This window comes from Stegastes partitus, unplaced genomic scaffold (genome assembly GCF_000690725.1).
Source record: "Stegastes partitus isolate 25-593 unplaced genomic scaffold, Stegastes_partitus-1.0.2 Scaffold1915, whole genome shotgun sequence".
Lineage (NCBI taxonomy): Eukaryota > Metazoa > Chordata > Actinopteri > Pomacentridae > Stegastes > Stegastes partitus.
Window position 1 is genome coordinate 1 of NW_007579646.1, and position 13,434 is coordinate 13,434.

Below are 13,434 nucleotides of genomic sequence, written 5' to 3' on the forward strand. Positions count from 1 at the left end.
ACCTGTCCAGCCTTCTTTGCTCTCGTCTAGAAAAAAGGAACAGAAGTCAGTTATGTTTCCATGAGTTTTAACTGAGATATCAGAATGGAGTCTGGTGAATGTAGCTTTGCAATATTGTGCGATGATGGGGAAGCATGAACTCTACTGGGTCAGAGGGATGGTGAGCTTTGGTGATGGTGCGAACAGTAACAGAAGATGATACTGACAAATGACCTTTGAGTCCTCTAACATCTGCTAATGAGACATTTGATGACAGGTGACTCTCGTTCAAGTCCAGTGAATCAGTGCAGCTCACCTCTTTTTGCCTCTGTTTGCTCGGTTTTCTCTCTCTCCTCATTTCTTTCAGGTGGACAGGTTTCTCCATGCAATGCGTCTCCATGACGACCAGCTAAACGACATCTCGGCTCGTTTCCAGGCCGAAATGAAGAAGGGGCTTTCAGCAGAAAGCAACGCTGCCGCCGCAGTTAAGATGCTGCCGACGCACGTCCGCTCCACTCCTGATGGATCAGGTTATTTACACATGTGGTTTTCAAACTGTTCTGAAGGCTGCTGGATAAAATACACCATTGTACCACTGAAATTTAGAAGAAACACCGAGAGATTTGACTTCTGTTTTCTGCTCTGCTGCAGAGAAAGGACAGTTTATGGCGCTGGATTTTGGAGGCTCCAAGTTCAAGGTGCTCCAAGTTAAAGTGAGAGAGGGAATGGGGATTAGGAAGGGAGGAGTGGAGATGGACGAGAAAACCTACAGGATACCAAAGGAGCTGCTCACAGGGAGAGGAACAGAGGTAAGAAATGAATTTAGTCTGATGAGGAAGGGAGCAGAAGTGAGGAGAAGGTGGATAGTTCAACAACAGAAAAAAACGAAGAGGTTTCAGCTTCTTTGTCTTTTTTCTGCGTCCGACTCTTTGCCTGTAGTTACTTGACCACGTGGCCGAGTCGCTAAAGGACTTTCTGCACGAGAGGAACATCAGTTTGGAAAAGAAACACCCTCTGGCCTTTACTTTCTCTTTCCCCTGCGAGCAGACCGCCTTGAATCGGGTACAACGGTCTCCAAACATCTCATTATCATGACCTGTACATGCAGTATGCTTTACTCTGTATGTTGACGTGTTTTTTATATCCTGATTCCTAAAACCTCCTCTCGTTCCCTCTCTGTAGGGATTATTGTTAAGCTGGAGTAAGAACTTCAGGGCTCGAGGCCTCCAGGGAAAAGATGTGGTCCAGGTCCTCAGAGACTCTATTGACAGAACTGGGGTAAGACGCCACTATTCATCACATTTTCTTTTACCCATAATAGTCATTTATTAGGTCCCCAACGGAACTGACACATAAGAGTTTACTTTAGTAATTTAGCTGATACTTGCAGTTATACTGACTATAACTTGGATATTGCTCATGGATAAACTGTATGTACAGACCAAATCAATTTTTATTTTTGCTTTTTTCATCTCAGAAAAACTAGAAAAGGTGTAGCTGTAAGATAACAGGAAAACTGAGGAAGTAAAAGGTGCAATTATTATTACATTACATCCACTGTGCATCCATAATACTTGAGCTCTTTGGAAACATTACCAGTTGTATGACCTGTGCTGTGGTTAAAACCTGCTGCATCACTCTGTAACTCACTCTGCAGGGTATGGACATGGAGGTGTTAGCTATGGTTAATGACACTGTAGCAACCATGATGACTTGTGGGTTTGACGACCAGTACTGTCAAGCAGGACTCATCATTGGTAAGTACATTCATAAAATTAATACTAGTTTCTGTTGCCAGTGATTTCTAATCTTTAGGCCCCATTTCAGATATGAGCTGGTAGCAGTTTCACTAAAAACAGAACCGTTCTAAAGCTCCTATTTATTTTAAAACAAGCATCCAGGGTCAACACAGGTAAAATAATCCAATATGACACGATGAAAAGAAATAATTGTCATCCAGAGACCAAAAACTGACAACAAATTTGTGCATCAGAGCTTTTTTTTTTTTAACCTTTTCCATTACCTTTTTTTGACCCTTAAGATGTGAACCTCAACCAGCCACTTAACTCGCTGCTCCCTCTAGTGGTCTGCCATCCTGTGCACATTTGTGTTTAGTGTGGATGGTCTTTTATTCAGTTTGAACCATTTTTTTACAAGATTTCTTGAGTAAATACTCAAGTCAGTAGTGGCCAGTTAAAGGACGGGATTTTATATTAAAAATACGTGGGGTTAAAATTAGGGAGGCACGATATATTGGCGACGACATCGGTATCGGCCGATATTAGTGTTTTTCGATGTATTGGTATCGGTCCGATAAACAAATTTAGCTGATGTGAAAAACCGAAGACTGTCTAACATTAGTTCCTTCGTCTCTACATTTGATCTTGCTGCTATTTCACAGATGCTTTTACTTAAATTGTCTTGGAATATGTTAAAATATGTTTAACTATGTTTTACTTTTGTTACGTAATAAAGAAGACTATATGGTCTAACTTGGTATGGGCTTCTTTTGAATAGTTTTGCGCTAATTTATTATCAGTGCTTTTTAATAATCATTTTTCAGTATAAACAAAAATTGAATATTGACATCGGTAATATCGGCTATCGCGATATCAGAAATCTTAATATCGGCTATCGGTCAGAAATTTTAATATCGCGCATCACGAGTTAAAATAACGTCAGTTTAAGATTCTGACTTTTCATTTTCTAGTTAATTCTGAGTATCTTTTTGCATGATTTAAACATGGAAATTTAAAGTATCCAGTGTTTTGTTCCAGTATTAATATAACTGTACCTTGTATGCTTGTGTGCTCAGGCACAGGCACCAATGCGTGCTACATGGAGGAGTTGCGTCATGTTGACCTGGTGGAGGGAGACGAGGGCAGGATGTGTGTGAACACTGAGTGGGGAGCCTTTGGAGATGATGGGGCCCTGGATGATTTCATAACAGAGTTTGACAGAGATGTCGACGCAGCCTCCAACAACCCTGGAAAACAAATGTGGGGAAATCGGCTTTCTCTCTGGTCATAATACGACATGATGTGAAACAGCATGTATGACCCAATGTGGGCCTTTAACCCATCTGTCTCTCTGTTTTCACAACTGCAGCTTTGAGAAGATGATCAGTGGGATGTATCTGGGTGAGTTAGTGAGGCTGGTGGTGTTGAAGATGGCTAAAGTAGGAAAGCTGTTTGACGGACGTGTGTCGGACGCCCTGAGGACCAAAGGGAAGATAACCACTGCACATGTAGCAGCCATGGAGGAGTGAGTTCACCTCAACTCTCTGTGTTCCGCTGTCGTTGTCTTAAGATATTAAGATTCTCTAAACGTTCTTCTCTCTCAGGTACAAAAATGGTCTGAAGAACACTCGAACCATTCTCGAGGAGCTTGATTTGAGCCCATCAGATGATGACTGCATCGCTGTTCAACACATCAGCACCATCGTGTCCTTCAGGTCCTCAAATCTGGTGGCTGCTGGACTGGCTGCCATCTTAACCCGGATCAAGCACAACCGGAATCGGAGGGCCTTAAGGATCACTGTAGGTGTGGATGGAACCGTGTACAAGACACACCCGCAGTAAGTGACAGTGGAAATAATCACCAACACTCACATTTGTACAGTATGATGGTGGGGCACATTAACAGGTCCTTTTCATTATGATGTGTCACAGTTGGACAAGTACACATACTGAAACTAGTGAATACATTTCATTTAGCTGCTTCAGTCTCAGGATTTTCTCAGCGTGTGTGGGCGCTCATGGACACAAAGTCATGACTCACGTCTGAATAGAAAAAAGGCAAAGTTGTTTGCAGCACCGATGCTTTTCTCACTGTGAAAAATCCAACAAAGAGTGTAAAAGGTCCCACATTTCATCCAAAATAAGTGCAAGTTTGATCCAAAATCATCTACTATTCACAGAAAAAGATCCTTGAATCAAACTTTTATGGCTGTTCCACAGTTGAGCCACCAAACAGGTTGTGACAGGGCTTTATAAGTCAAAGAATAAGCCCTAACATGTCAACACTGTGACCTCTCTTAGCAAGAAAATGGTCAAAAGTAACATCTACCAGTCATATGAACTGCACAGTTTTAACCACAAATAAATTATAGATAACTGCAAAATAAATCTTCTCTATCTCATATATAAACCAGCTTGATATAATATATTAATCATATTTGACGATATCTTGTTTTATTCTTCTGTGTTACATCGTTATTACAGATACCTCAGTGTCACTACTCACAAGTCTGAGGCATATTAAAATCCATTTTTAGTCACTGTGGATTCTTATTTGTCAAATCAACCGACCACATTGTCCCAGACCTGCATAGTGATGCTGTTGCCGCTTCCATTGAAGGTATCCTAAACGTCTCCACAAAGTGGTTCGACGGCTGCTTCCTGACTGCCATGTTCGATTCGCCCTCTCAGACAGCGGCAGCAGCAAAGGAGCCGCCTTGGTGACGGCAGTCGCTCAGCGTCTGGCATCACGGAAGCGACAGGTCAGAGTGCTGTTTGTGTGTACAGCTGTAATGTATGGTTTTACTGTCTACGCAAAATAATCGTTCTCCTCTTGCTTACGCATCTGATGTACAGTATCTGTGGTTTTCCAGGTGGATGAGACTCTGTCCTCCTTCAAACTGAGCCAAGAGCAGCTCCAGCTGGTCAAAGCCAGGATGAGAGCAGGGCTGGAGGCCGGGCTGAAGAGTAAAGGCCCCTCAGCAATCAAGATGCTGCCGTCATTTGTGTACCACACACCTGATGGCACAGGTCAGGAACAATACACTTCTACCTCTGGAAACACACACACGTGACCCAAACAGCAGACAACAAATCCACTGTCACGGTTAACATAAAAACACGTGATCTCTAAGCTAAGTGTTGTGTTTTTCTAGAGAATGGAAAATACCTTGCCTTGGATCTGGGAGGAACCAACTTCAGAGCTATGCTGGTGAACTTCAAAAAGAGCCTACAACAGAATGTACGACTTTACCATAAGATCTACACCATACCGCTGGAGATAATGCAGGGGACTGGAGAAGAGGTGAGAAATACACTGTCAGCATGTTAGCACAATGTGGGCAGAAAGACTTTGCAGACAGATAAGGCACATTTACACCCAAACATGGTTTAGTAAATCACTGATAAAAAGGTAGTGAATCTTTCAACTCCTGAGCCAGGAGTCTAAATAAGTCTATGAACAAAACCAGCACAAATCTTTCAGTGAAAAGTTTCCGTCTCTCTCTGTTTTGTAGTTGTTTGATCACTTAGCACAGTGTATTGGTGACTTCCTGGACTACATGGGGATGAAGAACGCTCGTCTTCCTGCAGGTTTCACCTTCTCCTTCCCCTGCGAGCAAACAGCCATTGACACGGTAAGCATGGACATCAGAGTTAGATCAAGTCAGATTAGTTTATTAAAGCCACAGAAATGTAGTTCTTACAGAACCCAATGATGAAACAATAACTTTTTAAATGTGGGATTTTAGCAGTAAAATATGCAAGTAAACAGACGCCCAAGGGAGCTTTTTTTTCAACATTTGTGTGTTCTGCAGGGCACGTTGGTGAGCTGGACCAAAGGCTTCAAAGCCACAAACTGTGAAGGACATGACGTTGTCAGCATGCTGCGGGAGGCCATCAAGAGACGCAACGTGAGTCAAAACACAAAAGAGTAGAGTTTTGAATGATGACGGATGAGGTGAATAATTCTGCTGTCTTGAATCATGCACAGTCAATCACTACAAGCAGTTAAAACACACGTATTCATGCGTGTATGTAAATTGACAATACAATATCATAAATAAATAACATATATGTGTTTGTGCCTACAGGAGTTTGAGTTGGACATAGCAGCAGTAGTCAATGACACAGTTGGGACGATGATGAGTTGCGCCTATGAAGACCCTCAGTGTGAAATTGGTCTGATTGCTGGTATGTGTGTTTACATTTTGTTTCAGTTGTCACTTTGAGGTCTTTGTTTTCATGATGAAGGTCAATATAAAGAGTTCATTTGCAAAAACAGATAACTTTATCTTCACAAACCTTCACAAAACCCACTTTTCCATCGTCTACCTGAGACAACATCAATCAAACTTAGGTTATCTCTATTTTTGTCATTTCTCCTGAGTCGAATCCACTCAACTTCAGTTTGATTGATGTTATCTCAAGCAAACAACAAAAAAGAAGTTTTCTGAAAATCTACAAAAATGGAGTTATCTGTTTTTGCAAATGAACTTTTCATACGTAGTTTAGGATTTTGGGCAGAAGTTAAGTGTGGAGGTGCAATTATGATGGTACACATCTAGATTGTAATTATAAACTGAGTTTGACAAGCGTTTGTATTTTGAATACCTGCTGCACTGTCGATGCAGTGATTTCTGTTATGAAATGCATCGTGTGATTCTGTGTCACAGGAACTGGCACAAACGTTTGTTACATGGAGGAAGTGAAGAACATTGAGAAGACAGAACTACAGAAAGGAAAACCGGAAAAATTCAAGGGAACACCTGACGGAGAGCAGGACGAGGTAGAAGAACTCAGTGTTTAGTGCATCAGTGCGCTGTCTTGATGTTTAATGCATTTTGATTTGAACTGATATACTTAATGCCTTTGTTGGTTTTTGCTGTGGGGAGCAGGGGGCTGCTGAGATGTTAAAGATGTGTGTAAACACAGAATGGGGAGGTCTGGGTGACGATGGCTCACTGGATGATATCATCACACCTTATGACACTGAAGTGGACCAAAACTCAGTGAATCCTGGAAAACAAAGGTTAGAAACACTCGCTGTATATTTGTATGATGCTGCCTGCTTGGCCAACAGACGCACATTAAATTTAACATTCAGTGAGTGTAGATTATCTTCCTGTGTGTTTGTACTCCTCACATACTGTTTATGTCCCATGCTCTCGTGGTTTTGTGTATTTTTAAATGTTAATGTTAAAATGAACCTACAACAGGGTCAGGTGGTCACACATGGTATTTTCTTTTACTTTTTTTAGGTTTGAAAAGCTGACCAGTGGGATGTATTTAGGTGAAATTGTCCGCCAAGTATTATTGGATTTAACCAGAGGAGGTTTGCTGTTCAGAGGACACGTCACAGAAACCTTAAAAACACCTGGAATATTCCAAACCAAATATCTGTCACAAATAGAGAGGTAAGGGAAACTGAGTGTGTATCGCTTTAAGCTAAATTCTAAATTTAAATAAAATGCATAAAAGCTTTGTCTAATTGAATGATGCTGTAACTGACAGCTCCAGTCTTATTGTGTGGCTGCTTTTTCCGTCATGGTGTAACTGTGTTGTCTCCCTCTAGTGACCGCCTGGCTCTACTGCAGGTCAGATCTATTCTCCAGCAGCTGGGGCTCAACAGCAACTGTGACGACAGCATCATTGTCAAAGAGGTAAAAGACGGAGAAGAAATTAGCGACACCAAAGAATCAGACCTTAAGTGTGTAGCTGAGAAGCTGTTTCATTGTGCGGATCATTTATTTTGCTGTCGAAACAAAATGCAGTTTCCTGACATAATCCAGAGGTGTGTAGGACAAACATGGGACAGATTGTGCAATTGTCTGATATTTTGACATCTATACCCTCCCAAAGATTTTTTTTTACCTTGTTAGCGTATTCATATTGTATATTCTGTATGCTAGAAGACGCATCATGAGTGTCACTCAGCGTTGCAGCATATTCGCCTTGCAGATGCAGCATGGCAATGACAGCCTCAAAAACATGGATTCATGCTTCTGGGGTTTCATACACAGCAAACCTTATGAACCAATCCCGTCAACTCATCAGATGGAGCTTTGCCATTTCATTATTTTTTATCAGAATTCATTACTGGTTCAAACATGTTTGGCAGAATTACTCCAATATTACAGTTTTCCAGTGTAGGGTAGTTATGCAGTGTTTGAGCAGAGGTGAGCTGGTGTGCTCGAGATGCTTTGAGTGGGAGGATTGGTAAAGAGAGAGGTGGAAACTTTATGGATCTGCACATTCTAGAGGAAGCAACAGGATAGAGATACACTGAATAAAACTTTAAGGCAGGAAAGAATTATTTTCATGGGGGAAAAAACGTCTAAATATGTAACTTCAATAGACAGAGATGAGTTTTTAGGGGTTAAATCAACTTTTACAATTATTTAAATTGAGTCAAGATGTGCACAGACTGTACTGGATCAGCAAGCTTACTTCACAGCAGATTTCTTCACTTTCTGCCAGTAAAGCTCAAGTGTGGATATGTGAAGTCTTCCTTTAAGCCGTGTTGGTGAACCAACATGCAAACCAGTGATAACCATCTTGATTACACTGAAATCAAATGCAGCCTTGATAATGTTTTTGGTGCCATCTGAGCTTTTCTGGAAGGATTAACTACAGAGAGCATTTAGATGACTGTGAAAGTAGATCACTCAAAATTACTGTTTCTTCTTTTTTTTATTATAACTATTAGAATTAAGCATCGTACTTTTTTAGTACAGAGATTAGTTTGCCTACTTCAGGTCTAAAATTTGACTTAAACAACAGAGAGGTCAAAAGTTTATTTCTTTTTTTCCCCCATAAAGTCTAGGAAATCATGTTCTCTGTTGCAAGCTCGCCTTGCGGTTGAGTAATATTTTTTTCTACCGCTTTGTGAAATAGTTTATTGTCCGTTTCAACAAACTGTGGCACCAACTGTTGCAATAATGATAAAGCGTTTCATTGTTGTTTAGGTATGTGGAGCTGTGTCACGTCGTGCCGCTCAGCTGTGTGGGGCAGGGATGGCGGCCGTGGTCGATAAGATCAGAGAGAACCGAGGGCTGGACCATCTGAACATCACTGTAGGGGTCGACGGGGCTCTCTACAAACTACATCCACAGTAAGGTTTTTTTTTTTTTTCTTTTACCATTTTTTGGTGCGATTAGATGTATGAATGAGGTCCTTCTTCACATAAAGCTAAACCTTTCTTCTTCTTTGCTGCTGTTTCTAGTTTCTCTGGAGTTCTCCAAAAGACGACCAAAGCTCTGGCTCCTCGGTGTGATGTGACTTTCCTGCCATCAGAGGAAGGCAGTGGGAAAGGTGCTGCCCTCATTACCGCCGTGGCCAGAAAGAAGAAGGAGATCTAACTTCACATGACTGAAAAACACTAATTTACCAAACTCATGTTTTGGATCGGCCCCTCCTGGTGCACTGCTGTTCTCGTCACCGTTCAGTCCTGAGTTCGCCTGAGAGAGAGTTATACTGTTGTGTGTTTTCTGTGAAACAACACTGTGGATGGAGGGTGGAAGCACTGCTGCCACTGATGAGATCGATGTCCATAATAAATGTTTAAAGAACTGGAACCGGATTAAAGGATTTTTACATTCACCTTAGAGGCTCAGTGTTGGTATTTACAGTAACGAGCTCCCATCATCTTTTCCTATCCTGGGAAACATTACAAGCCCAAATTTAGATTCAGCCAGGCCAACAACATTCAGCACAGGTCATGTTCTGCTCTGGTCTATTCTACTAACAGAAACATTTTTCTTATTTACCTCGAGATAAAAGCTTCCTTTCTGGTTCAATGTTAGTTCTGTCTTTACAATAAGCTTAAACTTCAGAGTAAATGTAAACCTTACCTATCCAAGAAAAGCTGGTTCTGCACTCATATTTACTCCTAATATGCTTCAAAACAACGACCTCCAAGGTTAACTGTGGGAACTCTGTCACACCCACCGCTATGTGCTCATATACCAGTGTTGGCCAAGTACTGATTAGAATCTGGGCTTCTAATATTCTCGTATGAATACCTGGTTTCACAAAAATGATGTACATCAAGAATCACATCCTGCAGACTTCTCAAGGTTGGCTCCTCATGTGAAACCAACCAAATATTAAGTCACAAGCGGGTACGACAGTTGCTGTAATGTAACGCTGATAACAAGCTGCTGCTGTAATCATTCCTACTGCACTGACTTGATTTTCTAAAGGTACGAAATGCTTTGTGTTTCTTTTAAACTGTATTCATTTTGTGAGTGGTAAATTAGCACAATGTTCAGTTCTTTGAACCAGGTGGTTTACATATATTGAGGTAAAGCTACTTAGAAAATATTGCATATGTTATATAAAGGAAAGACAAAAAGTGTGTGTGTGTCTGTCAATTCGTCTGATCTACTTTAGATTTTCTGGGAACCTGAGGAGGTACAGTGTCGAGTTTGAAGTCATTTGAATGAGCACCCCTCATACTCTGGCTGAAAGTTGTTTCCTGCTGTGTCTTCTCAACAGTATCCTCAGGAGGCCTTCGGCTGCTGTGGCCGAGGCCTAAGCTGCCCCAGTTGGTTGGCAAAATCATCAAATCATGTGCTTTTATATTCTTGTCATAGATTGAAGACATCGTAGTTTAACTATTGACAGTAAAGACTGTGCTAGTTTGGGGAAGTAAGGAAAGACAGACAGACAGACAGACAGACAGACAGACAGACAGACAGACAGACAGGCAGACAGACAGACCTCCCTCCCTCCCTTCCATCTGTCCGTTAGGAAGCAACGGCTGGAAAAGCTCTGAAGCTGCAGCACAAACGCCCTGAGAGCTTCCAGGCCACAGCAGAAGCTTTAAGCTTCTTAAGCTAAAATCTTTTTTTTTTTTTTTTTTCATAATAATATTGTGGTAGCCTGAGGATGTCATCCGCTACAGACATGGACATCTTCAGAGGACAATTTTAGACTAGAGTGAAGGAATCTCTCAGTGTGTGTGTGTGTGTGTGTGTGTGTGTGTGTGTGTGTGTGTGTGCGCGCTAATGTGTGGGTTAGTCAGCATTATCTCAGTATTGATGAGGGACAGGAGGAGGATTGGAATGCCGCTGACCACGTTTCCTAACAACAAAAACAACCAACACTCTGTTCAGTCATTTTAGACGGACTCTCTGTCCTTGTGATCACCAGCCTGTCTCTCTCTCTCTCTCTGTGTCTCTCTGTCTCTCTGTCTCTCTGTACATCTGTGCCATTTTAGTCCTTCTGTCTGTCTGCTTTATCTGTCTGGCTGGAGCTTTGCCCAACTGCCTTTGCTTTTATCTGTCTGTCTGCATGTTACATCTGTAGAAACCTGGAAAAACCTCACCGACAAGCCTCAAAGTTTAGATTTTTACTGTTCCTAGTGAACTGAAGCTGATGTGATGTTGTTGATGAAATTTAAGTTTAACTATATAATAATCTTTTTAGGCAAAATTTCCATCCATTGTTTTTGTTTACAGGTTGCGCTGTACTGTGAAACCGGTGATCTGGCGATACTGGACCAGGGATTGAGCAGTGCAATGATCAGTGTAATGCTAATCCATTTATTACAGATTAGATGTTGTGTTGAAGATGAAGACAGGCAGGAAGGCAACAGTGGTCACAAATACAGAAATTAATCCACAGAAAAATGAAATCATCGCGACAGAAGGAGCGAAGGAAGGAACTGAATGAGAAAGACTGAAAGAAAGGAAAGAAATGCAGAGAAAGTTGCGTGATAACCAGAGTGAAACAGAAGCTAATCTATCAGGGATTAACATGTTAGAATGCTACCAGCTGAGCGCTACGTCACCCACCCACCCGCGCACACCCACACCCACAGTGTAATCCCACACTATCCTCGTAGTGACCTAGTATCATCACACTTGAACCACATATGCACTCACACGGCAGCTTCAGTGCAGCGCTGCGCACAAACACAGTTGGGATACTGAAACTGCAGCTCCTGGAGCCCAACACAAAGCAAAGACTCATACAAAAGCTGCTCTGCTTTCTTTTCCTCTCACTCCGTCACTCTTGTCCTTTACATCCCTATTGTTTGGCCTTTCTTTTCTCTTCCGCTTTTGTCTGAATACCCCTCACATCTTTCAGAATTCCCCTGAATGGACATTCCTCAGGGAGCAAGGTGTGTGAGCCTTGTTATATATGCACTTTCTTGTGTGTGTTGAAGCCTCTGTGAGAGTGTGTGTCTTTGTCTGTCCTGTAAACTAACAATAAGAGCTTTGACACGCACACTTTCTCTCTGTCACACACACACACACATACACATGCACACACATGGACACACAAACAGAAATGGCCTCCAGCAGATGGGCAGAGTTGCACTGCTGGTTCCTCAGGGCTTATATTAGGACGATCACTGGACTTCTTCTAGTAGGATTGTACTCTTTAATTACAGTATGCTGTAGTTTGTAGCTTTAATTTTTAATTTACTCTGATTAATTTTTCTCCAAAGATACAATGAATCAAAGCTTGAAGCTGGGATTTGAACCTCTGCGTGGAGCAGACAGAACACGAGCGAGACACCACAATGCACCAAAGCATCGCTGTGGTGACAACATTCGGATTCCAGCTCTGCTCAATCACGGGGAACCTTTATCACTGAAGGTAACTGAATTATGACAGGAAAATGGAAAGATGCATGTAGAAAAAGTTGACAAAGATGTTTTGAAAATGATTGAGTGAAGAAGCAGTTGACCAAGTGTGTAGGTGAACCAGAACCAGAGCTTCTAAATACTGTATAATGTCTTTCAACTCAATGAGATCCAAGATAATTGTAGACAGTAAGTTTGCTGTGCTACTTTGTGCTTGTGATTTACTCGCTGTCACATGTCTGAACCTGTAGCAGAATGGCTAACTGGCCTCAAGGTTGGATAACTAACATAGCAAGAGACTACCCAGGGTTGCCCAAAGCCTCAGCTTCCTCCACATGATCTGGGTCTCCATAACTTGAAGGATGACATCACACAGGGGGTTAAGGCAGAAGCTGAAGAGAAAGTCAAGGATAAAAAATAGGTTAAGATCAGAAGGTTATAAAGACGGACGACATGCAGTAAAAATTTTAAAATGGATTAAAGGGCAGAGAGTGATAAAAGAGAAATAAAAGAGAACTTTATTTGAAGGCGACTCTATAAAAATGGGTTTAAGAAGTGATTTAAAAGAAGCTACTGATTCAGCGAGTCTTATCTCCTCAGGTAGGTCGATCCAAAAGAATGAATCACTACTGAAATTTTAAAGCAATGTTGTCAAAAATGCTTTTCATTACACAAATAACCTCCTGATATTATCATCATGTGGAGTTCTGATTGGCTATAAGCTGCCTGGAAAAAAAAAAAAAGAATGACATGTTTACTGTGGGGGTCAGTAGGAGCCCAACAGCAAACTTTTGCACCTCGTGGTCTCCAGGGAGTTTAATCCTACCATGGATGGTATGGACCGATCTGCAGCGTAAACTGTTGGTTTGATGCTGCAGGCAGCAGAGCTCGGTGGTCGTTTTCCTGTGACGTTTAAATTGAGAGACTTTCTAACAGGTGGTTAGTTGTCCTAAGAGCAACAACTGCAGATTGAATAAATTTTTTCATCGCAGATATTTTGACTTCTGCACCTCTTGTTTGATTTTTCTTCATTCTCACAAACAGATGCTGTTCAGAAGTCAGTTGTATGTTTGATGTGATGTGTTGCTAGATCGAGTTCAAATCTATCTGAGAATATTTCA

At 41.5% G+C, this 13,434-nt stretch overlaps 1 protein-coding gene across 1 annotated transcript; it reads left to right on the top strand.

The window, feature by feature from the left end:
• Window positions 1–124: 124 nt before the first annotated feature.
• Window positions 125–9,317, top strand: LOC103373149 (putative hexokinase HKDC1). Its single transcript, XM_008302970.1, has 21 exons — window positions 125–160; window positions 347–509; window positions 631–788; window positions 919–1,041; window positions 1,162–1,257; window positions 1,637–1,736; window positions 2,795–2,978; window positions 3,088–3,243; window positions 3,323–3,556; window positions 4,339–4,480; window positions 4,592–4,748; window positions 4,874–5,022; window positions 5,234–5,353; window positions 5,534–5,629; window positions 5,810–5,909; window positions 6,392–6,519; window positions 6,614–6,747; window positions 6,977–7,132; window positions 7,291–7,378; window positions 8,684–8,829; window positions 8,941–9,317. The coding sequence occupies exons 1-21, from the start codon at window positions 125–127 to the stop codon at window positions 9,074–9,076; spliced, it is 2,802 nt and encodes a 933-aa protein (XP_008301192.1). The 3' UTR covers window positions 9,077–9,317.
• Window positions 9,318–13,434: the final 4,117 nt, after the last annotated feature.